The 26,918-nt window shown below is 45.3% G+C and overlaps 1 protein-coding gene across 1 annotated transcript; it reads right to left on the minus strand.

Moving 5' to 3' along the window:
* Positions 1 to 4,273: 4,273 nt before the first annotated feature.
* LOC102457499 (D-beta-hydroxybutyrate dehydrogenase, mitochondrial-like) lies at positions 4,274 to 26,728 on the minus strand. The gene is made up of 4 exons (XM_075925676.1): positions 25,995 to 26,728; positions 15,143 to 15,295; positions 12,026 to 12,156; positions 4,274 to 5,852 (listed from the first exon to the last, which is right to left on the minus strand). Exons 1-4 carry the CDS (start codon positions 26,326 to 26,328, stop codon positions 5,505 to 5,507), a joined length of 966 nt encoding a protein of 321 aa, XP_075781791.1. The 5' UTR covers positions 26,329 to 26,728; the 3' UTR covers positions 4,274 to 5,504.
* Between the last annotated feature and the right edge of the window lie 190 nt (positions 26,729 to 26,918).

Raw genomic sequence — 26,918 nt, forward strand, 5'->3', positions numbered from 1 at the left:
ACTAAACTTTGGAAGCCCCTGGGGCCACAATGATACTCATAGCACATGCTGAGGGCCGCAACTTAAGTGTGGTTGAATATACATGCAAATATATGCAAATCGCTTCTTTCACATTGACAGGCATGAATACAAAGATTAAGCCTTAAGCCACGGCGCCGGACCCAATAGTGGCCAGTGAGATCCAGTCAGCACCTTTCAGGCTCTGCTCACAAGGCTAAGCAGCCAGCACTTCCCACAATGCCCCGGGGCTCCCGGCAGCTCCTCCCTCGGGGCTAGAAATGTCAACACCCTGTACCCATCTGTTCCAGCCAGCCTGTCCGCTTGCATCTTTCAATGCTCACCCTGCCTGGGAGACGCCTCGCCATTGTGGTTCATGTTTCCAGTGGAGGCCATGTTCAAAGGATCCCACTCACGGGCCACGTGTTGAAGCCCACGTAAACCATGTAAAACCACGTAAACCACGTAAACCGCACCACAGGCCCCAAACAAACGGGCTGCAGGCCGCATGCAGCCCATGGGCCCTGTGTTGAGTAGCCCTGCGTTAAACCTTCAGATCTCTAGTTAGGCCCCCAGAAGTAAGAGAGTTCTTTATGTAGTTCTTTTTAGTTTATGCCAGTGCCATAAGGGTAGATTCGTAGTGGTGACATATCGCTTAGATTCCATTTGATTCTACAAACACTAATGTCCAACCCATTGTGATGCTGGCTTTTGCATTCTCACTATTGTCTGCTAATATGCATTGAAGGGGCTCGCTTAACTTTGCCAGCCTGAGGAGAAACAAGGCCTTCAAGTGAGTCAATCATCTCGAATTTCTTATGAACAAGGCAAATGAAATCTTGAGCACGCTCATCCCACATGCAGGAAACTACGGAGTGATTTTTCAGCTGCAAATAAGCTATGTTAGAAGTGGAGAGGGGAAAGCTGGTCTTCTGAAAGGCCTGCACACCCTGAGTGATTGCTGAACCTCTTGCAAACCTAACCTGTATGGTTAGGACAGTAAAACAGCATGTACTAGAAAGAAGAGACAGAAAGAGGAGAATGACTGTGTGCCATGTGTGAAACAAGAGACAGGACTATGTAGCACTTTAAAGACTAACAAGATGGTTTATTAGGTGATGAGCTTTCGTAGGCCAGACCCACTTCCTCAGATCAATATGTGGAAGAAAATCAGCACAACCATATGGGTCTGGCCCACGAAAGCTCATCACCTAATAAACCATCTTCTTAGTCTTTAAAGTGCTACATAGTTCTGTCTTTTGTTTCAGCTAGACCAGACTAACACGCTGCATCTCTATCACTGTACCATGTGTGTGATTGTGAAACCCTTACTGTTACCGAGCAATCCCCCTACTCCTCAAGCAGTCTCACTGATTTTAAAGGATCTACACTGTGAGTGTATCAAACACTAACCTCATGTGAGCCAGACACACAATTTACTGACCCTATGGGAAGAATGTGTAGACGAACCAGATTTTCTAATGGAAGGAAAGCTGGCTGCAATTCACAAAATAAAGCAACTTGGCTTTGAGCAGAAGGAGAGAATGTTTTCCAGATGCTAAATCTGAACAAAGCCCCATCCTTTTTACCTGCTTGGCCTTTCTCCTGTGGGGCTAGATGAGGAGAGCAAGGGCTACAGACCTGAACATCCAACTACTGGTGGGTAGAGAAAGGAGAGGAGTGAGAAGAGCTCTGGTTTGATCTTCCCTGCTTGGTAGCCAATGTGGCTAGTCAAACATGATGGGGTAGGGACGGAGAGTAAACTGTCATTTTCCATCTAGATTTAGCTGTTTTTATAAAACTTCTTTTAGTTGTCAGCTGGAAATCTGAGTTGAAATGGAAACATTAATACACACTGTAAAAGTATATACCTAAAAAAGTATGTACCTAAAAAAGCATAATAGGTGTGAAAAATATGAACAAAGACTTGCATACATGACAGATGAAAGCTGCGATGCGATGCAAATGGGCATTGAGTATTAAGTCATTGTGTATGTTATTTTGATGTCAGTGGTAGGCCAACTGTTGCATTTCCAGATGTTCAGGTTATAGAAGACACATTGGCTGCATCCGCGAAAACCCCCCTTTTAGAAAAGTCAATTGCTTTTTACTTGGGCTCCAAAGTGGCTGCTTGTGCATTTGATGGAACTACAGACTTCACTGGAGGACATGGTGGAGTAAAAGCTTTGCTCAGAGAAAGTGTAACCCTAATCTCTCTTATACACACTGCAGAGGCCATCTACTCCTACTAGCACAAGTTGCAGAATCTTCAAAAGACATAAACAAAGCCATACATCTAATGCCTTCATAATACAATTTTTTAAAAAAAGATTTCAAAAAGACAGAATGGCTTGGAGAAAATAGAAAGTGCTCTGGGACTGAAGTTCAGATTAGTCCAACCTGGGAAAATTCGCTGGCTGTGTCTAGACAGGCAAGTTTTTCCACAAAAGCAATTGCTTTTGCGGAAAAACTTGCCAGTTGTTTACACTGGCTGCTTGAATTTCCACAAGAACACTGACTTCCTACTGTAAGAAATCAGTGCTTCTTGTGGAAATACTATGCTGCTCCTGTTCGGGCAAGAGGGCCAGTGTAGACAGCACAGTACTGTTTTGCGCAAAAAAGCCCCGATGGCTAAAATGGCGATCGGGGCTTTTTTGCACAAAAGCGCATCTAGATTGGCACGGATGCTTTTCCGCAAAAAGTGCTTTTCCGGAAAAGCGTCCATGCCAATCTAGACGCTCTTTTCCGCAAATGCTTTTAACGGAAAACTTTTCCGTTAAAAGCATTTGCGGAAAATCATGCCAGTCTGGACGTAGCCGCTGGCTTTCTCATGAGCGATCTATGGCTGTTATCTCTAAATTACTGCAACCCTTCTTACTGGCTTTGGAAAGTAGTGAGACTGATGGACTACTACATTCGGAGACCATCGCTATTCTCCCTCTTGTGAGTCTACTGTTGAAACCACTTGAGTCATTAAACAATGCCATCCAGGCAACTGTTACATCAGTAGTTGCCAGCAACATTTGGATCAGTCCATGAGCTAGTAATTGAAAATGTACTGAAGCAAAGACTTCAGTCCAGAAGTTGACTAATGAAGGCACTTATATTGAACCTTTAAGTGAAGGGGACAAGAAGTGTTTGTTATGTCAGCTGAACACATTAGATCCATACAAATCTACAACTTCCGGAATCTACTCAACCACAACATGGTTTCTAAAGATGCCTGTCTTATAAAAGATCAACTGGGGAGTGCAGTGAGACACTTAACAGTGATCAGGACAGAATGGAGAATTTGAATACAGAATGGAATGTCACATGGCGAATGAATGAAGATTTGACTTTTCCTTTTTATCATCACTAGTGACTTGATTCGATCTTGGTGCTATGTTTCTTGAAGTGAAAAGAAGTAGAAAATCACCACTTGCTGCTCCCAGTCACAACAGCTACACTGAGCATTCTTTTTTGTCACAGAATAGAATTTTATGTTCTGAAAGAAGTCACCTTCTGCCTGATGAATGACTGAATGACTGAATGAATGAACATATCAATGGAAGGACCGGACGTACTGGACACATGAGAAGCCATCAAAGATGAGTATTTGAGAAGCCCATTAACAAAATAATGCAAAATAGCAGCAAGAGACCAAGGAGGATGTAGATTTAATGCTCCTTCAAAGTCTTGAGTAGCTAACTTTAATCAGTGTGATGATGTTTTAAACCAGAGTTAAATCTAAGAAAATGGCCATGAAACACTTTTCAGTGTTTACTATTGTGCCATACAGCCCACCTACATCCTTGTGGTCTCACCCGTGAACTCTCCATTTTCCCCTCCTCCCCCTCCCCTGTAAATTTGAGAACCTTGTCTAATGTCAGTTCCTGGGGAAAATGCTGCCAGGAGCAGTTTCCTGTATGGAGGACGATCAATGGGGTAGCAGCTCCATATGTGCTAATTTAGCACATTTCAGGAGCACTACATTTATTTACATCCAAAAGCACTGAGGGTCTGAGACTTTTTCCATTGCTTTCAATACATTTTTCATCAGACCCTTCATGACTTCCTATATTAACAGAAAGAAATGGCATCTCTTAACTGTCAAACTGAGTAGCAAGCTACATGTGCAAGCTTTCCTCAGCTAGTAGCAGCTGATTGTGCAGTGCTAACTTGTTGCTAACTTTTGCATTTAGTTCTCTGGGTGCACTTCCGCTTAATGTGTTGGTTAATCTTGACATTAGAGATAGGTGATAAATTGTACCAGCAATGAACACGCATTTGTAAGTAGAATATGCTAATTATTTATTTTTCAAAGCAAATGACATTTTCTATGATGTTACAGATTTTAACAAAATATATGTGAGCTTAAAATACTTCACCGTTTTCATTGTTTTCATTGGTATAGAGCTAAGCGTTCATAATTAATTTTAGGCTTCCTAGCTTTCCATACCCTCCTGACTCCATTCAAACCTATTCCAATGCTCATTTCTCATTCCTAGCCTAAGACTCTTAGTTCTGCTGCTCACAAAACAATAAACAACTGTTTCACACTCTTAAAGCTATTGCGTTCTTTATCCCTGCATTACTGTATCCATCAGTGCTACTATAGGATAAACTCTACTTGTAACTAACCTGGAAGCATTTTGTGGTACTTTCATATGAACCCGTCAATAAAAAAATAAAAAGCAGTAGATGTAACAGGCAAGGAATACGGCAGCATGAGGGTTTATCCTGATAAGTGGAAAAATGCTATGTCCCTGAATCCAACACGTTAATTATTTTACATTCAATGCCAGATGCATTTTGGTATTCAGAACTTACAGGCCTGTATTAGAAGTTGATCCAAAGCTCATTCCCATCAATGGAAGTCTGTCCATTGACTTCAATGGGCTTTAGATCAGGGGTTTTCAAACTTTTTTTTCTCATGACGCAGTTGAAGAAAATTGTTGATGCTCACGACCCAAGATAATTTGACTAGACTAGAGTGTGGGCTCTCGGGTAGAGCAGAGAATGAGAGCTTTGGGATCTAGAAGGGGGCTCCAACTTTGGGGGGGGGGTGTCAGGGATGAGACAGGCGGGGCTTACCTTGAGTGGCTCATGGTCAGCGGTGCAGCGGGGAAGCTAAGGCCACTTCCTGTTCTCCTGGCACCACATACCATGCTGAGCAGGTTCCCAGGCAATGGAAGTATGGAGCTAGTGCTCAGGACAGGAGCAGTGCACAGAGCCCTGTGCACTCTGCACTCCCCCCGTACACCTAAGAGCCGGGCCTGCTGCTGACCTCTTCTAGGGCACAGCGCTGTCCGCGGTGCTAGGACAGGCAGGAAGCCGCCTTAGCGCCCCCACTGGTCACCCTGTAGCAATGAGACCCAGAGCCTGACATTCCACCACCCTGTACTGGGTTGCACCCCATAGTTTGAAAACCGCTGCTTCAGATCACACTGTACATTATTTGCTTACAAAAGTGATCCAACTTGATTGACAGAACAGAAACAGGCATCAGTATTCTCTCCGTGGGGCTATGTGAGTTTTACTTTACTCAGTGCATAGGACATAACCAAATCCATCACCATAGTTGGGAAAGCTGTGCATATGAAAACTAACAGCTTCTCCTTCAGCTTCGCCACCAAATAACGTGCCTTGGGCACGGGTGACATTAAAGCATCCATGATGGCATCCACAACTTCATGGCCAGCGGTGCAGCCTTCATTAAGTATTTTGTTGACAAAGTCTGCCCGTTCTTGCACATACTCTTTACTGTAGACGGCCTTCTCCTCCTCGTTAAGTTCACTCCAGATCTGTTCCGCATTGATTGGCGGTTGAATATTAGTTGAGCGTGCATAATTTCCTGGCTGAATAATACACACCTAAAAGGAAAATAAAATTAGGAAATAACTGTTAGAATACAATCAGCTGCTCTTAATTCAGAAAATTGATATGAGCAGGAGAACTGGCTGATTTATTTTTTTTTAGCAGAACAGTTCTGTTGGAAAATGTGGTTTCTGTACAATCAAATGTTTTGTGGGACTGTGTTGATTAGAATCAAAACGGAGTTTTTCATTATGATTTTATTTCAATGTTCTTGTTTCACTTCACTTCGACTAAAGGTTTTAACTTTCTTCATTTTTAATGGCTGTTTCTGTATTTTCTGCACTTTAGCAACACAAGGACCCCTCTTTTGATTGAAAAATTGTCAGTGACCTCCAATTCCCCCCATTCAGCCCATCCATGTCTTGTCTCCTTCCCCAGGGCTCTGCCCCTTCTCTAAGGCTCCGCCCGTGCTCACTCCATCCCCGCTCCCTCTGACACTCCCTCTCCTCCTCCCTCACTCATGTTACCAGGCTGGGACAGGGGATTGGGGTGCAGGAGAAGGTGTGGGTTGTGGGCACTTGGAGGGATTTTGAGTGTGGGCAATGGACTGGGATAATGGTTGGGGTGCAGGAGCCACTGAAGGATACAGGATCCCATCAGGCAGTCCTTGCCTGGGGCCGCTCCCAAAAGGAACAAGCGCATCCCTCTGGCAGTGGTTCATAGGCAGCAGGCCAGGGTTGTCACCATGTGCTGCCCTTGCCTGCAGGCACCACCCAACTGCTCCCATTGGCCACAGTTCCCTGCCAATAGGAGCTGTGGAGTAGGAGATTGGGGTGGGGGCAGTGCACAGAGACACCTCCCCCCAGTGGCCAGAAGAGGATGTGCTAGTTGCTTCCAGGAGCAGTGTGGAGTCAGGGCAGGTAGGAAGCCTGTCATAGATCCACTGCATTGTCAGACATTTAGCATACGGGAGGAACTGTGAGGGGGTGTGGAGTTGTGCAAGGGAGGGGGAAGAGATGATCCACAGGGCCCATGGGCCCACGTGGACCCTCAGGGACCCTCAGTGGTCCATGGACCCGAGTTAAAGAAACACTGATCTAAATGAAACATTTTGATAAGGTCACTTTGATGTTTCCAGAATGAAATATCCTCGAGTTTCTGTCACATAGTACATTGAGAAGTTTCAACTTTTTGTCTCCTTGCAAGATGGAAAAAAAGTCTGAAATGTCCGAGTTTCTCATGAGATGGAAATTCTGTTTCCCTATCAGTTGTAAGGAACAGATAATGGCCTTTGATTTCCAAGTATATAGGGATAATGACCCTGTTTCTGATCACTCTGGCGTCTGTAGCAAAACTCGCCCGGATTGCTGTGTTGATCAGCTTACATCCAAAGCTGCCAAATTCTTTGCTGCTGGGTCTCCCATGTCCTTGACTGCATTGGAGCTGCTGTTCTGTTAGTTTCCCAGAGATCTCAGGGGACTGTTAGGGCCTGTTTGGCATTACAACAGGTGCATCTTACCTGGAATAGCTGAGTGCTGCTAAGTGGTTAACAGCATATTTGTTACAACTGCCTAAGTCATGTAACAGTGACACTATATCTACACTGCAATTAAATACTTGTGGTTGGCCCCTGCCAGGTGACTTGGGCTAAGGGGCTATGTAATTGCAATGTGGATATTCTGACTTGGGGCAGAGGCTCTGGAACCCTGAGGAAGAGGGAGGTAGCTTAAACAGCCCCTCGGTCCTAGCCCTGGGAGCCCAAGTCAGCTAGCACAGGCCACGTAGCAGATTTTAATTACAGTGGAGCCTGCAGTGGCAGCACAGAATTCCAGTGCCAGACACGGCGCACTGGACCTCACACGCATGATGGGTCTGAGGTGATGCTGGCAAATTGGCATCCCCCAGACAAAACCACGTCTGGATTTATCTCTGCCCTGGACAGGAAACAAACCTTAAAGAAGTAGGATTGTTGTGGAAACCGGATGAATGGGGCTGCCTAGCTAAGGGGAGCACAAACCTGCCTAGCTAGGGGGAGCACAAAGGGATAAGGTACCTCCCTCATCCTCAGGGTATCTTATCCCTTTCATAGGCACGACACACTGTGCTGCAACATGGGCAGTCCGGTTGGCTGGTCGGTGTACAGAGGCAGGGAGTCGTGATTCCCCCTCTCCCGGCCCCCTTTTGGGAGAGTGGCTGCAGGAAAGAGGAAGCGACTATACAGGAATGCACTTTGCCAGCCTTTCGGTGGGCTGGACAGTGGTGAAGAAGGACAAGGGGAACGAGCTAAAAGCCAGCCACACGTTAGCCCATAGTGAGCGACTATAAAACTAATCCCCACAAATATTGCCACCATAGCTCTTCGTGAAGGTAATTATTCGAGACATATTACTGAACATTAAAGGCCAAGCAAACAAGAACAGCGAACCTCTTAAACTAAGCACTTCCATGCTCTCAAGATTATCCTTAGCTAAGCAGTTCAAATCCTCACCATGCCATAGATAGTTCAGAGTGTTTAAGGCAAGGGATTTTACAGCATTTTTTTAATGTTTTCCAAAAAGGGGGCTGTCAATGAAACACAGTGGCAGCTTTTGCGCAACCAATCTGCTAGAATCATTTCCTCAGGGGAACACTTAGGGCACGTCTACACTAGCAAATTGTTTTGAAATGACTTATTTTGAAATAATAACTCCAGAAAAAACAATTTCAAAATAAGTTTATTTCCTTAGGCTATGTCTACACTTCAGCACTATTTTGGGATACCAGAGGTATCTCAAAATAGCTATTCTGCATCTTTTGAGCGCACCCATTATTTCGAAATATGACGGGCTCGCTATTCTGACATCCCTGGAAGCCTCATTCCACGAGGAGTAAGGGACATTTCGAAATAGTGATTTATTTCAAAATAAGTGCTGCGTAGACAAATTTTGAAATAAGCTATTTTGAAATAACATCAAAATAAGATACTATTTTGCATAGCTCAAATTGCGTATCTTATTTCGAGCTACCGTGCAAGGAAAGCAGGAGTTATTATTTTGAAATAACGGGGCAGTGTGTAGTGAAGACGCTTTGCTTGTTATTTAGAAATAAAGGGAGTTATTTCAAAATAACTCCCTAGTATAGACCAGGGCTCAGTGAGCACAAAATGAGGATTTAAATGGAGGAATGATTCAAAGCGGGGTGGAGGTGGGGAGCTAAAGAGCTGTTCAAGAATCTAAGTTTTTAGGTTAATGTTTCCTCCATCACCATCAACTTGGCTCAAGGAAGTCCACTGGGGAGAGAGATGGCTTCAGCACTTGGGTTTTCTACCAAAGGAATAAACCTTTAACTTCTGGAAACCACACGGCAGTTCTGTGAGGGCATGTCTGCACTAGGAAATTATATCAAAATAACTTATTTTAAAATAATAACTCCTGAAATATCTATTTCAAAATAAGTTTATTCCCCTGGGGTATAGCTATACTGCACAGCTATTTTGGGATACCAGAGGTATCCCGAAATAGCTATCCCATGTCTACACAAGCTGCCATTATTTCAAAATATTTTTCGAAATAACAGGCATTCTATTTCACCATCCTGGTAAAGCTCCTTGCAAGAGGGATAAGGGATGGCTCGAAATCATGTGTTAGTTCAAAATTTGGTGCTGTGTAGACGTGCCACATTTCAAAATAAGCTATTTTGAAATTCAATCGAAATAAGGTACACAATTTGCATAGAGCAAATTGCATCTCTTATTTGACTTTAAGGTGCTGTGTAGATGCACCTCCTGAAAGCAGGAGTTATTATTTCGAAATAACCAGCCCCTTATCATATATATAGGAGCCCAATGTCTGTGACTCTGTAACGCTGTAGCGTTACGAGTCACCCCTGGGGGGCGCTGTGGCACTCGGCTGAGTTCTGTGCCGCTCAGCCGGGCCAGAGTTCTGTGCCGCTCAGCCGGGCCAGAGTTCTGTGCCGCTCAGCCGGGCCAGAGTTCTGTGCCGCTCAGCCGGGCCAGAGTTCTGTGCCGCTCAGCCGGGCCGCCGTGGGGGAGAAAGCAGCGCAAGCGGCCGTTTAGGCTCTGCGCTCCCCGTGCTGCATGAGGAGCATGGAGCCCAAACAGCTGCTTGTGCTGCTTGCCCCCGAGTGAGAGGCAGGAGGGGGAGGAGAAGAGAAAGGGAGAGTGAGAGGCAGGAGGGGGAGAAGAGAAAGGGAGACTGAGAGGCAGGAGGGGGAGGAGAAGAGAAAGGGAGAGTGAGAGGCAGGAGGGGGAGGAGAAGAGAAAGGGAGAGTGAGAGGCAGGAGCGGGAGAAGAGAAAGGGAGAGTGAGAGGCAGGAGGGGGAGGAGAAGAGAAAGGGAGAGTGAGAGGCAGGAGGGGGAGGAGAAGAGAAAGGGAGAGTGAGAGGCAGGAGGGGGAGGAGAAGAGAAAGGGAGAGTGAGAGGCAGGAGGGGGAGGAGAAGAGAAAGGGAGAGTGAGAGGCAGGAGGGGGAGGAGAAGAGAAAGGGAGAGTGAGAGGCAGGAGGGGGAGGAGAAGAGAAAGGGAGAGTGAGAGGCAGGATGGGGAGGAGAAGAGAAAGGGAGAGTGAGAGGCAGGAGGGGGAGAAGAGAAAGGGAGAGTGAGAGGCAGGAGGGGGAGGAGAAGAGAAAGGGAGAGTGAGAGGCAGGAGGGGGAGGAGAAGAGAAAGGGAGAGTGAGAGGCAGGAGGGGGAGGAGAAGAGAAAGGGAGAGTGAGAGGCAGGAGGGGGAGGAGAGAAAGAGAGATGGAGAGAGAGGCAGGAGGTGGAGGAGAGCTGAGAGAGAGAGGGGGGAGGCAGGAGGAGGAGAGACAGAGACAGAGATAGAGACAGAGACAGACACGGACATGGAGGAGAGTCCCGAAAAAACCCGTTGTATGACGGATTATTGGCTAGTTTCGAAATAACAGCCTTGGTTGTGTGGTCGCTCTGCTTGTTATTTCGAAATAAGGGGATTTATTTCAGAATAACTCCCTAGTGCAGACCAGGGCTGAGTGAGAGAACCCTGGTCAGTACACTCCCTGGGCACCCTGGTCATGCTTCCTTCTTATCCCACACCACTCAAGTCCTCATCCCTTCTTACCCCACAGTAGAGGCCCACCGAAGGAAAATTGTAGTTACACTGTGTCATTGTTTAGACAGGCATTGTATGAATCCAGAGTGCCTCTTCGTTTTGACAGGCATTGTATGAATCCAGAGTGACAGTCAGTTCCTGCCCCCAAGGCAGACAAAGGATGGGAGGGGAAACACAGGGGAAGTGACTTCCTGAAATCCTGCAGCACCAAGAATAGAACCTAGCGACCCACCTCCCACGGCAGTACCCTATCCACCCCACAACGTTGCCCGCTGGCGACGATGGGCCTAGAAACCACTATAAATCCTAGATGAATCTGCATCGTAGACATCCTGGGACCAGAGGCAGCAATCCCCGAGTTGACTCGACTCCAGTGCTTTCATCTTTCCAGTGCTGACGTACTCAGTTACATGCAGTTTACTAGGAAGGGCTTTTAAATATGACTTTTCACAAGCGTAAGAGTCTGCTTGGCCAAATTTTCCCTTTCCTTCTCCAATATGCACTATCTTCTAGGGCAGCAGTGTTCAACCTTTTTTTCTCATGACCCAATTGAAGAAAATTGCTGACACTCATGACCCAACATAATTTGACTGGAGTGTGGGCTCCAGGATGGGGCTGAGGATGAGAGATTTGGGGCGTAGGAGGGGGCTCTGGATTTGGGGGGGTCAGGGCTGGGGAAAAAGGGGCTTACCTCGAGCAGCACCCAGTCAGCAGGGGTGCTGAGGCAGAAGCAGCCAGCTGTACATTCCCTGCCAATAAGAGTGCAGAACTAGCGCTTGGGGTAGGGGTGGTGCACACTGCCCTATGAACTCTCTTCTCCACTGCATCTGGGAGCTGGACTTGTTGCTGGCCACTTCTAGGGTATAGCACAGTCTGTGGTGCCAGGACAGGCAAGTAGCTGCCTTAGCACCCCCACTGGTCACCTGATCCCCCAGAAGCAGCAAGATCCAGTCCCTGACATTCCCGTAGTTTGAAAACACTGCTCTGTGGAAGCCGGTTGCCCCACTTCATCCCAGAAATAACGGCAGGTCAATGATGTAGGTACAGTTTCAGGAGGAAAGGTGCTATATAAATATCAAATTCACCTTCCTGCAAAATTAATGGTTATTCCCGAAATATATAAACAGCTTGTCTGGGTGGGAAAAGCTGAAGAAGTATCTTACCAGCACTCCAAACTTCTTCATTTCCAGTCTTAAGGAATCACAAAACTTTTCTATGGCTGCCTTGGTCATAGAATAAATGCCATTCCCCAAGGTGCAGTACGCATTAATACTAGACATAAAGACCATACGTCCTGGAGAGGGAAAAAAACCAATATTGTTTAAATGTTCAAATCACGTAAATTAATATTTAAATCCCTTGTTTCCCCATAATTTTCCCCTCATAACTGCCTTACTGTGCAGTGAGGCTAAGATGTGCATTCCTGACATAACCTCGTGATAGTATATTCAGCTCTGAAGATCAAAAAACCAACCTTCTTATAAAAGTCTTATTTCTTGGCTATTTGCAGCTGCTGGACCAGACTAAGTATAATATATTCACGACTTGCGTCCCACCATTTCTGAGCCATTAACTTCCAATATAAAGCATGAGGACATAAATGCAAAAAGCCAGGCTTTAGTTTAACCAGCAACTGGAGAATTCCCTGACCACAAAATTCCTACATTTATGATGCCCACTGCTGAAATATATCCCGGTCCTTTATGGAAATTGTGGAAGACCAGTAACTGTCTAATCACTCCACAGAGAGGAGGAAAGAGATTGCAGCAAAGCAACCTCTAAAATCTGTGAGTTCATATAAGAAGTAAAAATGAAGGGATTGTGCATCTAAAAGGAGGTCTGTAGTAGGGGAAAGAGACAGTGTCTAAGTATCCACCGTGATGGTCTGATTCCACTGTAACACCAGCTTTATACCAGTGCAACTCCACTAAGTTCAAAAGTTAACCCTGGAAAGGTAAAAAGTCACAGAGGGGAAGCTGTGTTAGTCTGTAACTTTAAAAACAACGAGCAGTCCTGTGGCACCTTAGGCCACGTCCACACTAGGAAATTATTTCAAAATTACTAAATTTGACTTAATAACTCCTGATTCAAATGACCTCTGGCTTAGAGCCCCAGGAAGCACTGGGAAGAAATTAGTTCGAATTACTCTGGGGTGTAATTATTTCAAAATAGCAGTACCGGAGTGTCCACACTACTGTTATTTCAAAATAACTATTTCGGAATTAGCGTTACTCCTGAGGAAAAGCAGGATTACAGATTTCGAATTCCACAGCCTATTATTTCAAAATAACAGGCTTGGTAAAGTGGACACTCCGCTTATAAATTCGATCAAAGGGGGATTATTTCGAAATAAAGCCCTAGTGTAGACCAGGACTTAGAAACTAATAAATATATGTATTCTGGATCTGTCATTTCCACTCCAACTCATCTGATGAAGTGAGTTTTACCCACGAAAGCTCATGATACAATATAACAGCAAAAGCAGTTACCTGTTAATTGTAGGATCAGTGTTAATGAAGCTAATTAAGTCAGGCTGAATGTGTCCTATTCATAGCTTTTGATGTGTAAATGCAAATATTAAAGGTGGGGGAAATTGCCTTTGTAGTGCATTAACCAATTAATATTCAAGCCCAAATTGATAGTATCAAACTTGTAAATGAATGACAGCTTGATGTCCACAAATGTCTGTCTTCCCAAACTATTTGATAGTGATTTCCATGGCTTGTCCCATGATTATCCTCATTTTATGATTTTTGCCACATGTACCAGTCTACTAATGCTCAAAGGTGTCCAGAACAAGGACCTGCACCCTGCAATTTACTCCTGCAGCTGCAACGAATAATTATGCCATAGCACCAGAAACGTTTACCAGGCTGATGCCACCACAGCCACTGAGAGGAAGGACGGTCTTGTGGTTAAGAGCTCAAGAGATCTGGATTCCACTCCTGTGTCAGAGCTTGCCCTGTGAAATGGGAACCAAGGTGCCGCCTTTTGTCTGCCGTGCCTATTTCGAATGTGAACTGTTGGGCTTAGGGACTGCATCTTAGTATATGTGTGTGTACTGCACCCAAAGCAACGGGGCACTGCTCTGGGTTCTGGCACCTAGGTGCTATTGTTATAACTTCTGTGCCAGGACGACACAATGGCCCAGAAATCTCAGGGTAATATGGCCACTCTGAAATCAGTGGAGAGGGTTCACTCTGCACGTCTCTTGCACTGCACCTATCTACATTGGCCAGAATGAGAGGGTGCTGAGATCAGACAAAATAGGAGCTGTTACATTCCTGTCAGTGTTTCAGGAATAACGTCAATGGGTTGCCATTGAATGCCTACAAGTAAACAGATGCATAAATGTCAATGCAAGATCTGGGTGAGAGTGTTAGCAGCAGCAGCATATCACAGAAGGAGGGGGATTCCACCCCACATGTAGCAGCAAAGCATTTCTGTGTGCTGCATGCTTGTGATACTAACCTAACCTAGCCATCAGTTTTCAAGCGTGTCAAGGTTTCATTACATTTTTTCCCCATACATTGAAAAAATCATAAGCAATGGTACTAAGATACCGACGAGCTGCATATTTCTGGCTAAGGGATAAATGGTGGGATAAAAGCATCTGTTTATGGATCACAGGGCACTTTCTCTGTTACTGTAGCACCTCCAGATCCCCAGCAAGAACTCCCGACCTCAGAGGTCCTGTGTACACATGTAGCAGGAGACAATTCTTGCCTCAAAGAGCTTAAGGCAAGTTAGACAAAGAGTGGGAGAAAGGAATATTATTATCTCTCTCTGCTCAATGGGAACCACAGGGTCACAGAAAGATTAAGTGACCAGCCCTACGAACTCAAAGAACCTGTGGCAGAACCAAAATTGAATTCAGATCTCCTGAGTCCTTTTCTACAAGATCCCCCTTCTTCCCAGAAGCCACGAACAATAAAACAGTACAATCGAAATACCAGAACAAGTCCTAGCCCATGCTGAGTGTATCCCCGGGCCAACACAGAGAGTTCTCTTGCACTTGAAAGAAGGCTGCTAACAACTAGCTTGAAGCTAGATATTGATGTCATTAATGTCCCATAAATTAAAAAGAAGCACTTTTTTCTAGCCCTCTTTTCAAGATTAAGTTGCCCTCTCAGGTAATGTTTCAGGAAATTGGATCACGTACTGGTTTTGCTTCAGCTGATCGAGAGGGACAATTAAAACCTCACTTATAGCTGCTCTATTACCTTATTAAGAGTAAACTAAGTATTCTACCATCGTAAATGATGTTAGATTAGGATTACCCTTATATTTCCTTAGAAGGGGAAGAAATGCCAACGTTGTCCGTATACTCCCAAGGAGGTTTACATCCACAAATTTTTCATACTTCTCCATAGACAGCCATCCAGTCTCGCCGAATGTCGATATTCCAGCATTGTTCACCAATCCCCAGAAACCTGAAGGAGGGAAATGTTGTCTCCTGTCTATAGAATATTTAACCACCAAACAAACTGGACACAATACCATCAGAGCCTTCCTCCATGTTCATGGGATGGCTGCAGTCATGGACTGTGCCTATGAAGACTGAGCTTCCCAGACAGAAATTGGGCGAGGCATCGTGAAGGCCAAGTTGTTCTGCCCACCTGGTCAGAACTGATATAGAATAAAGCAGAGTTCTTGCAAGCAGCTTGTATACCAAGTGATCACTGAACACCACAATGGGAACAATCGGATATATGTTATTGGCTGCATTATGTTAGATTTATACTTATAGGCATGTGCAACCTTTGCTTAATGAAGGAACATAATTGTGACCATTTTCTGGACCATATCAACCTGTTCAGCTCTGTTTAATAATCATGCCCTACATTGTCTCCTTAAGTTATTTAAGAATAAAATTATGTGAGGGGCCGCTTTCTACTGTCAGAACAGTGTGCCAAGGTATTTTAATGTCATTAATCACGCTATGTATTTATGAGCACTTTTGTGAAAACAGACACTTTTGAAAATGTTATCATTCGGGCTTTAGTCTGCTTAATACTAAGTAACTTAGCAGCAGAAATCCTATTTTAAATAGTGATTTGATATTGGTCAATTGACTCCTAAGACATTTTAAAAGAGGGGACTGAGTTAGTCATTTTTAAAAACATTTAAAACATATGCAAATGAGGCTAAGCATGAAATATTGCAGAACCTCATTTGCATAATTAATGAGCGCACAGTTTTTGCTCAAGAGGTTTTTGTGCAAAAAACCCCTCTTGCACAAAAGCCGTTTTTCCAGAAAAAAAATGCTATGGGGGGTTTTTGCGCAAAAGCCTCTCGCACAAAAAGTGGGAGCTCATTAATTATGCAAATGAGACTTGGCAATATTCCATGCTTAGCCTTATTTGCATATTTCTTGCACAAAACGGGTGCAGGATAGACATAGCCATAGGGATGTCTGTACTGAACTCAATAGCTGAGGCCTGGTCTACACTAGAGTAAGGTTGATGTGGCATTGACCTAACTCCGTAAGCATTTACACTAAAATGTAGCTCCCGCCGATGTAACTGACCCACTACAATGACTTAAAAACTCTGTCCCAGAGCTCCCCCATGCTTCATGAAAATTGCCATATGAATGTGCATAACTCAAAGATGCCTTAGGCAAAATGCTTCATGTGACATATCATTTTTAAAGTTATAGTCTCTTGAATGTGCATATTCTATTTTTGCATAGGTAAAAATATAAGTGGGAACTTATTTTGTTAGCCCAGCTATTCTAATAAAAGCCATTATTTTCCCATGAAGATGAGGAGATCAAACAAAGGGTTCCTGCCCTAAGGGAAAATCTATTTAAGGAATGGAAAACAACCAAGCTTTTGTCTTCAGCTGGCTAGAGAAATTGCCTCCCAAACCTAAGAGGATACACACGAAGGCACCCCAGAGAGTAGGTTAGCAGACTCAGTGGCATGACCAGCACCTCTGTGATCAAACCTATCGCAAACTCCTTCTCTGTGCAAGGCCTAGCTCTTAGGTTGATGTAGTTAGGTAGATGCAGCGTCAGTGTGGACACTGTGAAACTCCCATTGACCATAAATGCCTTTCAGACATCATCAGTTACTGCCCCAGACTGACAGGACAGGTGGTACAAACACTCCTGCTGAGGCCATGCTCAGCCAGCATGCGACATGCGAAAGCGATTTAATTACGATGGTGACTGTAAAGCAACATAATTTAGGTCGTCTTCATTTTTGTAGTTTGGCTTGTCCTAAGTCTCTTCCAGGCTTGTCAGCTTTGCTCGCTGCTTAGTGTGAGCCCTCCAGGGGATCTTGCACATGCCTAGCTGAAGGCACCGCTTTATACAAATGGTCAGCTTCACAGGCCCTGCACAGAATCTGTGAAACATGGAGTATTTGTAGGGGTTTGTGTGGGTAATGGAATATTTCCTCCTAAGCCTGACACAGGGTGCCAGACACCTGCCCAGCTATCTACCAGACAATAGCAGGGATCGCAGCCTGCTGCAGTCACATCTGCAAGGTTCCTGGCTGGTGGAGCTGAATTGTTCAGAAATTGCTCCCTCTTCCCCCCTTCCCCGCCCCCGCAACACACACACAAGTTAGACATGGGGCAATGTACTGATTCTATCAGAAATAGAAGGACTGAAGCTGCAAATAGAATTAGAGGCCAGGGTGGGGAGAAGAAGAGAGATTCTTGCTAACACCGTGGTCTTTAAAATGGATTCTGAGGACAAAGATTAACAGATAAAGTAGAGAATCTGGAGGTTCACTTTAGGAGACCTCATTTAAGATTAGTGGGGCTTCCAGCAGGGGAGTAGCTTCTTATGTGGACAAAGAAAAATTCCTAACCCTCCCAGATAAAATTATGTGTCTTTCGTACAGATACCCATAGATGTGATACCTTGGAAAACTGTATGCACATTACGACATCCTCAAATCTCTTGGCACATTGTAAAAAGCTAATAAATTCCTTGACTCCTTGAAAAAGGCTATTGAGCATTTAAGCCCACAATCTGTCAGTCTAAACAGCTCCCTACTTAGGAAGCTGTACTCAAAACCCACAAATCAGAATCCAAGATGAAAAGAGGGTGAAAAATGTGAAAAGCAAAATAAAAAAAAATGCTGTTTCTGGGTTTGTTTCTCTTTTGTCGTTTCAATTTTTTTTTTACTTTCTCCAGGTTATGCATGAGCAGTCAGACAGGAAGGGATGTTTTATATGTGAAAGGGACTATTTGACCAAGGACTTTACAGAATATCTAACCAGATGGATATCAGTTGGGTTATTGTTTCTGTGAAATATATTATAATTAAATATTCCTTGTATGTATAGAGGTGGGCTAGCAATTCAGAAAATAAAGCAGTTACTAGAAATGGTTGAACATTTTTCATTTGAAATGGTCTTTTTTGGAAAACAAATTGTCATTGTTTTTTTTTTTAAATTGTCACCATTTACCAATGGCAATATTTCATTTTTTTCACTTCTCTGTTCTTTTCCTTTCTGTCCCCCCATTCAGGGTACATCTAGACTATGTTCTTCTTTCGAAAGGAGATATGCAAATTCAGTGCTAATTTGCATATCTTCTTCCATTTGCTTTTTCGAAAGCGGGTTTTTTTTCCCGAAGAAGAAAGCAGTTTAGATGCGGTTCTTTTGGGGGGAAAAAACCTTTTTTTGAAAGAACACTTCTTCCTCAAAAAATGAGGTGTGCAGGTTTCTTTCGAAAAAGGGGTTTTCAAAAGAACCTCATCTAAACTGCTTTCTTTTTAGAAAAAAACACGTTCAAGAAAGTGATTGGAAGAAGATATGCAAATTAATCCCAAATTTGCATATCTCCTTTCGAAAGAAGAATGTAGTCTAGGAAGAAAAAAGATTGATTTTTTTTTTTCTGTGTGAGTATTTGTGTGGTTTGTGGTCAAAAAGTAATAGCAAAATGCTTTTAAGTACATCAGAAGCAGGAAGCCAGCTAAACAATGAGTGGGACCCATGGACATTCGAGATGCTAAAGGAGCACTCAAAGATGATAAGGTCATTGCTGAGAAACTAAATGAATTCCTTGCTTTGGTCTTCACAGCTGAGGATATTGGGGAGATTCCTGAAACTGAGCCATTCTTTTTAGGTGACAAATCTGAGGAATTGTCCCAGATTGAGGTGTCATTAGGTGAGGTTTTGGAACAAATTGGTAAACTTAACAATAACAAGTCACTAAGACCAGATGACATTCACCCAAGAGTTCTGAAAGAACTCAAATCTGAAATTGCAGAACTATTAACTGTGATTTCTAACATATCCTTTAAGTCAGCTTCTGTACCTAATGACTGGAAGATAGCTAATGTGGTGCCAATATTTAGAAAGGGCTCTAGAGGTGATCCTGTCAATTACAGACCGGTAAGTCAAACGTCAGTACCAGGCAAATTAGTTGAAACTATAGTAAAGAATAATATTGTCAGACACATAGAGGAACATAATTGATTTGGGAAAAGTCAGCATAGTTTATGTAAAGGGAAATCATGCCTTACTAATCTATTAGGGTATGTCTACACTACCCCGCTAGTTCGAACTAGGAGGGTAATGTAGGCATACCGCACTTGCAAATGAAACCCGGGATTTGAATTTCCCGGGCTTCATTTGCATAAGCGGGGAGCCGCCATTTTTAAAACCCCGCTGGTTCGAACCCCGTGCAGCGCGGCTACACGGGGCTCGAACTAGGTAGTTCGGAATAGGAAGCCTAGTCCGAACTACCTAGTTCGAGCCCCATGTAGCCGCGCTGCACGGTGTTCGAACCAGCGGGGTTTTAAAAATGGCGGCTCCCCGCTTATGCAAATGAAGCCCGGGAAATTCAAATCCCGGGCTTCATTTGCAAGTGCGGTATGCCTACATTACCCCACTAGTTCGAACTAGCGGGGTAGTGTAGACATACCCTCTGAGTTCTTTGAAGGAGTCATCAAATATGTGGACAAGGGGGAGTCAGTGGATATTGTATACTTAGATTTCCAGAAAGCCTTTGACACGATCCCTCGCCAAAGGCTCTTAAGTAAAGTACATTGTCATGGCATAAAAGGGAAGGTCCTGTCATGAACTGATAATCAGTTAAGAGACAGGAAACAAAGGGTAGGAATAAATGGTAAGTTTTCCAAATGAAGAGAGGTAACTAGTGGTGTCCCCCAATGGGCCATACTGGGACCAGTCCTATTCAAAATGAGGAGTACAGGATCTTTCGAAAAAGCCTGCCATTTTTGACAGAACCATGTCTAGACTGCGATTATACTTTCAAAATGGCGCTTTTTCGAAAGAGCGCCATTATGAAATTATGCAAATGAAGCGCAAGATATTTAAATCCCCGCTTCAATTGCAATTTCGAAGTGTCTAATTTACACCCCTCTGTCGAAAGAGGATGTAGTCTAGACACAGTCTGTTTCTCAAACCTTTTTATTAAGTACCCCTTTTTCAAAAAAAATACCTACATTTTTCAGAGACACAATTTTTTTTCTCCCATTGCAACATATTTGTTTGAACAACTCAATCATAGTGAAGTGAGAGATGAAATTTTTGGGTGCAAATAGAACAAAAATATTAAAGTGCTGTAAAACTTAAAACAAAAATTGTTTTCTTCAAATTTCAGTTGTGTTGACGTACCCCCTAGACTTCTCTCTAGTACCGCTTCTCTCTAGTAAGGGTACTCATACCACGGTTGAGAAACACTGTCGTAGCATATGGAATTGTGGAATCATAGTCTTTTTTAAGCAGGTGGAATTTATTACAAAAAGCAATTGTATCTGCAGACACAAGCAACTGGGCCTCCAGACAGCTTGAGTTGCTGTCCATCTGGATTTGTTCACCAGATGCTATGTTTTGTCTGGCACTCTATGCAGCACTCGAAGTGCAGTATTCATCTAGTGCAGGAGTAGGAAACCTATGGCTGGGGGTCACATCTGGCCCCCAGCTTGCCTGGATCTGGCCCCTGAGATTCAGGGCTCCCCCCTCCCAGCACTGAGGGGCTTGCACGCCAACCCTGCAGCCACCCTCTTGCCCAGACCCCACACTCCCACTCTGCACACTACCTCCCTCCCAGACCCACCAGCCCAAAACTCACTCCTATACCCTCCCTCCTGCCCAGACCCCATACTCCAAGCCTGCTTCCTGGCAGCCCTCACCCACACACTGAACTCTTTTTTTGCCCCACCCAGAGTGTAGAAAGGCACACAAAATCTACTAGCCTCAACTCTCCCTCTTCCCCCCACCCTCTGGCTCTGGTGTGCAAGGGGAATGTGGAAGTTTTTTTGCTTCTCACTTTGTGCAGCCTCTAACCCAAAAAAGGTTCCCTGCTTCTGACATTGGCTAAGAAATATACATACATACCATGTGTCTAATGGGTTGTAGAATTGTACCTATAATATTACTATATGTATTTTAAAAAATCAGGGGAGAAGGTTAAGATCTAATTTCCATGTTTCATTCATTTAGACTCTGATTCTGCAATCCTTGCTCACACTGAATAACGTGTACTCAGAGACGCCGAACTGAAACCAAATAAGGTGCATACTTTCGGCAAGAATCCCAATGTGGTGGACAGTGTGAGTAAAAGGCTGCTGAGTTGTGTCTTTCTGGTATATACTGGGAGGTGCACTGTCCGATGGACAGCATACATATCCTGAGCTCCAGGTTGCACTGCAGGGAAAGTAATTGATTATGCCCTATTAAGGAGCATCTCATACTAGCACCTGCCCCTGCCCCCCCAATCTCTCCTGCCCTCTTATGGTGAGTTGCTTTAGGGCAGTGGTTCTCAAACTTTTTGACCTGCGGCCCACCTCGCTCAATGCAAACCTTTCCGTGGACCACCAGCCAACCACCCATGCTGACAAAATGGATGCAGGAAGGGGTAGGGAATGAGACATCCAAGCAGGAGGGAGGGTGCAGGAGCAGGCTGGCGGTGGGGGTCTGGCCAGGATGGAGGGTGCAGGAGTGGGCTGCGAGTGGGGGCTGGGTAGGTGTCTAGCTGGGAGGGAAGGTGCAGAAGGGGGGTGGAGTGGGGAGTCTGGGGTGGGGGAGGGTGCAGCAGTGGGCTGGGGGTGCAGGGTCTCCGCAGGAGAGGGATGGGGCACGCTTACCCGGCTCCTGTCCTCCAGCCGCTCATAGGCCCTGCCCCCCGCTACTCCCATTGGCTGGGATTCAGGCAAGCAGCTTCCTGCAGTGCTGTTCCTCCAGCTGGAGGAAATAATAGCCAGTGCACGGAGCTGCTTTCTCCACAACGAGCCGGATCCGGCCCATGAGGCTCTGGGCTCCCACACAGAAGGAAGCCAGTGCTGGCGCTCCAGCCTTGTGAGGTGAAAAGTCCCACGCTCATGGCCTACCTGCAGGACAGTTGGGGACCACTAGTGATCCATGGACCACACTCCTCATGCTCTAGGGAGATAGGAAAAAGGAGGCAAGCAATTCAGATGCATTCCCTAAAGACAATGCCTCCTTCCACAAGCACAGGGTAAGGACTTCTCTTAGAGACCTTGTCCAGTCCTCACAAAGGAGGCAGGGTTCTCTCTCCACCCACACTGGGCAGTTGAGAAAGAAGGGAGGGCCCATTACAATTAAAGAGTTGTCGCACCACATCCTTGCTTGCTGAAGAAGCCCATGCAGCGAGGTAGCTAATGTCAATCCCACACACGGTTTGTTGGCTTTTGTTCCACTTGAAATGAAATGTTTTATGCCCCTACATTTTCCTAACTCCTAATAAAGCCTTTGGAATTCACTGCATTAAATCAGATACTAAATTAAGCTGGCGGCTCCATTGTCCTTAATGTTAATATACTCATAGGAGAAAGTACCTAGTAATTTAGAAATAAAATGCATGGTGGTAGGATTTCTAAAACCACTTTACCTTTTGACCACCTGGTTTTCTTCATAGTGCACTCAATAGTTGCTCAAGCTGAGAGAGGCTGAGCTAAAAAGTTAAGGGCCATCAACGGATGTATAATACATAAAAGGTGCTGATGATATATAATGTAATATTATAGAATAGGTATTACTGGTTTATTAAGAGTCTGGTTCAAAGCCCATTTAAGGCAAGGAGAATCTTTCCACTCCCTTAGGTTTTGCATGAGGCCCTAAAAGTCTAGATGTGCTTAAGATAATGTATCTATTATGAATGGGATATTCAGTGTAAAATGCACTTGGAAAATTCCCCTCCCTGCTGCACCAATGAATCAGGTCTGTCAGTAAGCGTTTTGCATAATACCTCCAATCTGGCAAGCTAACCATATTAATCAAGGTGTCACTACTGCATTGGTATAAGGTACAACTCATTCCTCCTGAACAGGAGATTCAGGGTGATGCTGCGTTAAGTCCCTGGGCTCTCTCTTTAGCCAATACATACCTTGTGATTCAGCTGTTGTTTCTAAAGCTGGGAAAAGAACCTAAACAGGGAAGACTTAATCAGTTGAAGTCAGGATAATCCATAAATACACGTACTTAATGAGAGGCTTTTTTTTTTGTTGGCTTCCTATATTCTTGTTTCTTTTCCCCTGACATGTGTGAGTAGTAGTCAAGAATGTGCCCTGCATTTCAGTGGTTTTGTCATGTGCTTTATTTTTCATTATAACTTTTATACTTAGACTTATTTGTTCAGAATTACAGCTACACTTGATTTTTGTTTTGAAGTATGTATTGGGCTAAATCCATCTCTGATGCAACTCCATTGGCTTGAATGGGCAATGGATTACGCTCTGCAGACTTAAGTCTACAAAGAGTTTTTGCCCTGTGTGGCGCCCATAAAGTCATGCTTGGTTTTGGTCCAAGTCACAGCAGCCTGTAACACTATTCTGATAAGGTAAGCAGGGTTTTGTGCTACCCGCAATTATGCTGTGCAATAAATACACCCTAAATTCATTGAGTTATAAGATCAAGAACACATATTCCTGCGCATCCAGAAATATAATCTATGCTATCATGTGCCGAAAGTGTCCGTCTGCTATGTACATTGGACAAACATCTCAGACACTTCGCCAAAGGATTAATGCCCACAAAACAGATATCAGACAAGATCACAAAGAGAAAACAGTTTCTTGCCACTTTAACCAGAAAGGACACTCTCTAAATGACTTAGCCACCTGCATTCTGCTACAAAGACCTTTTACATCTGCACTTGAAAGGGAATCCTCTGAACTGTCATTCATGTTAAAATTCGACACTTGCCAACAAGGACTTAACAAGAATTTGAACTTTCTCACCCATTACCAAGACAGTTTCCCCAATTATCACCTGTAATACCATTAACTCACAAACATCCCACTCTCCCTACCTTTAATATCATCAATTCACAGACACTTACCTTCCTTCTTCCCCCTCCCCCCCACCCACATCCCCCTTCTGTTCTGCAATGTGATTTGTCCTTTTCATATTTGTTCATTTTTTTAATTGTATCCTTTGGTATATATGGTTGTGACTACTTTCTTCCACTATTTGATCTGAGGAAGTGGGTCTGGCCCACGAAAGCTCATCATGTAATAAACCATCTTGTTAGTCTTTAAAGTGCTACATTGTCCTGCATTTTGCCTAAATTCATGTATTATGTGGAGGCTAATGGGTGCTGTCATCCCCTCACCAACTTTCTACCCAACAATGCAGTTCAGGTGCACTTGTGTACATCCAGTACACAGCTCTAATGAAACTAATGAAATTCTATGCTGGAAAAAGATGTCCTCCTGGAGAGTGTGAGAGGGAAATTCAACCTTGATGCTGGGGAGGAGGGGCAGGGGAGCTAGCCAAAGGAGGCTTTCAATGCATGTTTCCATCTCTAGCATGTCCACCTGATTAGATGCTGATTAGATGCTGTCCCTGAGTTAAGGGAAATAGCCTCTTTTTTTGCTACCAACTATACCATGTCCGATGAGAAGGGCAAATGAGCGTATCTCCTCTCTTCTCCATTTGGTGTCAGTCAATCATGCTGTCAGGTTTAGACTTCACATTTTCTTTTCAACATCCATCCCAAATCTGAACAAGTCCTATGCCAGCTATTAGAACAGTGGTTCTCAACTCGGTTCACTCCACGGATCACGGGGCCAATCAAAAAAATTTCATGGACCACCTCCTTTTTGAGACATGATAAAAAAGAGCAGACAATGAACATTTTGGTTTGAAATGTATTTCCTACTAACAGATTGTTGGTGCCTGCTCACGCCATGTGATTTTGAACAAAGTTCCTGTGGACCACCGAAAAAGTCACCATGGACCACCAGTGGTCCAGGGACCACCAGTTGAGAACCACAGTATTAGAATGATACATACTTGGTCATTTTTGGTACCAGAGTTTTCATCTCTGCCACTTTCCTGCATTTATTCACCTCTTTTCAAGCCTCTCCCCAAACTACTTTTTCATTCTTGCTTGTCCTGCCTAATGACTCTCCTCCTTGGTCTTGCCTGTGATTAGATCTCTGCAAAATGCCTGCTAAACAAGTAACATTTGATAGGTTTCTCCTCCCTCTTCCCCCCCCCCCCCCATTAGAAACGTGAAGCTTAGTCAAAGTTCACGAAAACGCTGGTGCTTGTAAAGGATTTGGGAAGGGACTACCTCTTCGTGCTGTGTTTGCACAGCATCTCACACAAAGGGGTTCTGAGGCCAGGAAGGGCCGACCACCGTACAAGTTTGGGCTGGTGCATGGCTACGTCTCAAAAATCGGGTGGTGATCATGCCAGCTGACAATTTGGTTCAGATGTTTTGGATTCATCCCAACTCAGCGTGCAAGCCCCAGGCAATCAACCCTCAGGAGAAAGATGTCAGGAACCTTTGTCCCCAGCATCATCCACTTTTCAGCAGCTCTGCTCTTCTCCTCCGCCAGCCCGGGGTGCCCTCAGCTCTGACACATGGCTTGGCACAGGGCGGTTGTGAAAGGCCCAGGGGACGCATGGACTAGCCGGACAGGCTGGCGGGGAAGGGGGCATGTGTTTCCAATGTTGTTCCTGTTGATCTTTGAGGCCAGCTCAACACACAGGGCCGCTCGCTGCCAGTCCCGCACCCCGATCTCCCTGGCCCCGGGGAGCTGGTGGCAGCTGTCTCTGGGGAGGCTCTTTGGCCGGGGGGCGACGCCAGAAGCCGGCGGCCCAATCCGGAGCGAGCAGCGCCCGTGTGAACGCGCTGCCTCCGGAGCCAGAGCTGGGCGCGGGCTGCTCTCACCTGTGTCCGGCAGGTTGCGCAGCACCAGCTCCTTAGCCGCCGCCACGTCCTGCTCCCGGGTCACGTCCAGCGGCAGCACCCACAGACGGCCGGAGCCGGCTTCCCGCTGCAGCCGCTGCGCCCCTTCCCCGTCCGGCAGGAGGCAGCCGGCGAAGACGGAGAAGCCCAGGCGGTGCAGGCGCAGCGCCAGCAGGTACCCGAAGCCGCTGTCGCAGCCGGTGATGAGCACCGCCCGGCCGGCGGGCTGCAGCGGGGAGCCCCGCCGGCGCCGGGCCCGGAGCATCAGCGGCAGGAGCAGCAGCAGCAGCAGCGCCGCGGCGGCCGCTTGCCACATGGCACCGCTGCGGGCCGGTCTCACCTGCTGGAGAGACCCGCCCGGGAGCCGGAGGAGCCCGCGCTGCCCTGCCCACTGGGCGGAGAAAGGGGCTGGCGAGGTCCCACCCCGCGCGGGGAGCCAGGTCCGCAGCGGGGTTCAGCCCCCAGCCAACCCCCGGGGAGAGTCCATCCCGCTGCGGTCCCCGGGGCTCGGAGCGAAGACTTGGCCAAGCAGACAGGCCGCCTCGCCCTGCTGCGGTCTCGCTTCACAAGCCTGGACTCGGTCCACGCTCGGAAAATCGGTTTCACACTCAGGAGTCCTGCCGAGAAACGTTTTTTAATCATGAAAAGATGTTGAAGTGCTGCTCTGCCGCTTGGGAAAGGGCGCATCCTTCAAGGCAGATTTATTACCCACAAAAGAGCCAATATTTCAAAGGACAGAACGATGTCTAAAGTAATATGTCCTTGATAGTTCTCCGTGTGATGTACTGACCTGATTTTAAAACAGTCCTTGCCCTTTACTTGGACTGTGTATTCATTATGGTCTGTGGTTTTAGTTAGGTTGCTCTGCCAACTGACCTTAGAGATGGACAAAGAAGCTGGTGTTGA

This window comes from Pelodiscus sinensis, chromosome 3 (assembly GCF_049634645.1).
Source record: "Pelodiscus sinensis isolate JC-2024 chromosome 3, ASM4963464v1, whole genome shotgun sequence".
Taxonomy (NCBI): Eukaryota; Metazoa; Chordata; order Testudines; family Trionychidae; genus Pelodiscus; species Pelodiscus sinensis.

Coding starts and splice junctions, on each gene's coding strand:
- LOC102457499 (XM_075925676.1), bottom strand. CDS start 26,328: ATGTGGCAAGCGGCCGCCGCGGCGCTGCTGCTGCTGCTGCTCCTGCCG. Junction 12,157..15,142: donor CCTTCTAAGGAAATATAAGG/GTAATCCTAATC, acceptor TTCCCTCTCCAG/GACGTATGGTCTTTATGTCT. Junction 5,853..12,025: donor TGAAGAAGTTTGGAGTGCTG/GTAAGATACTTC, acceptor TTTTCCTTTTAG/GTGTGTATTATTCAGCCAGG.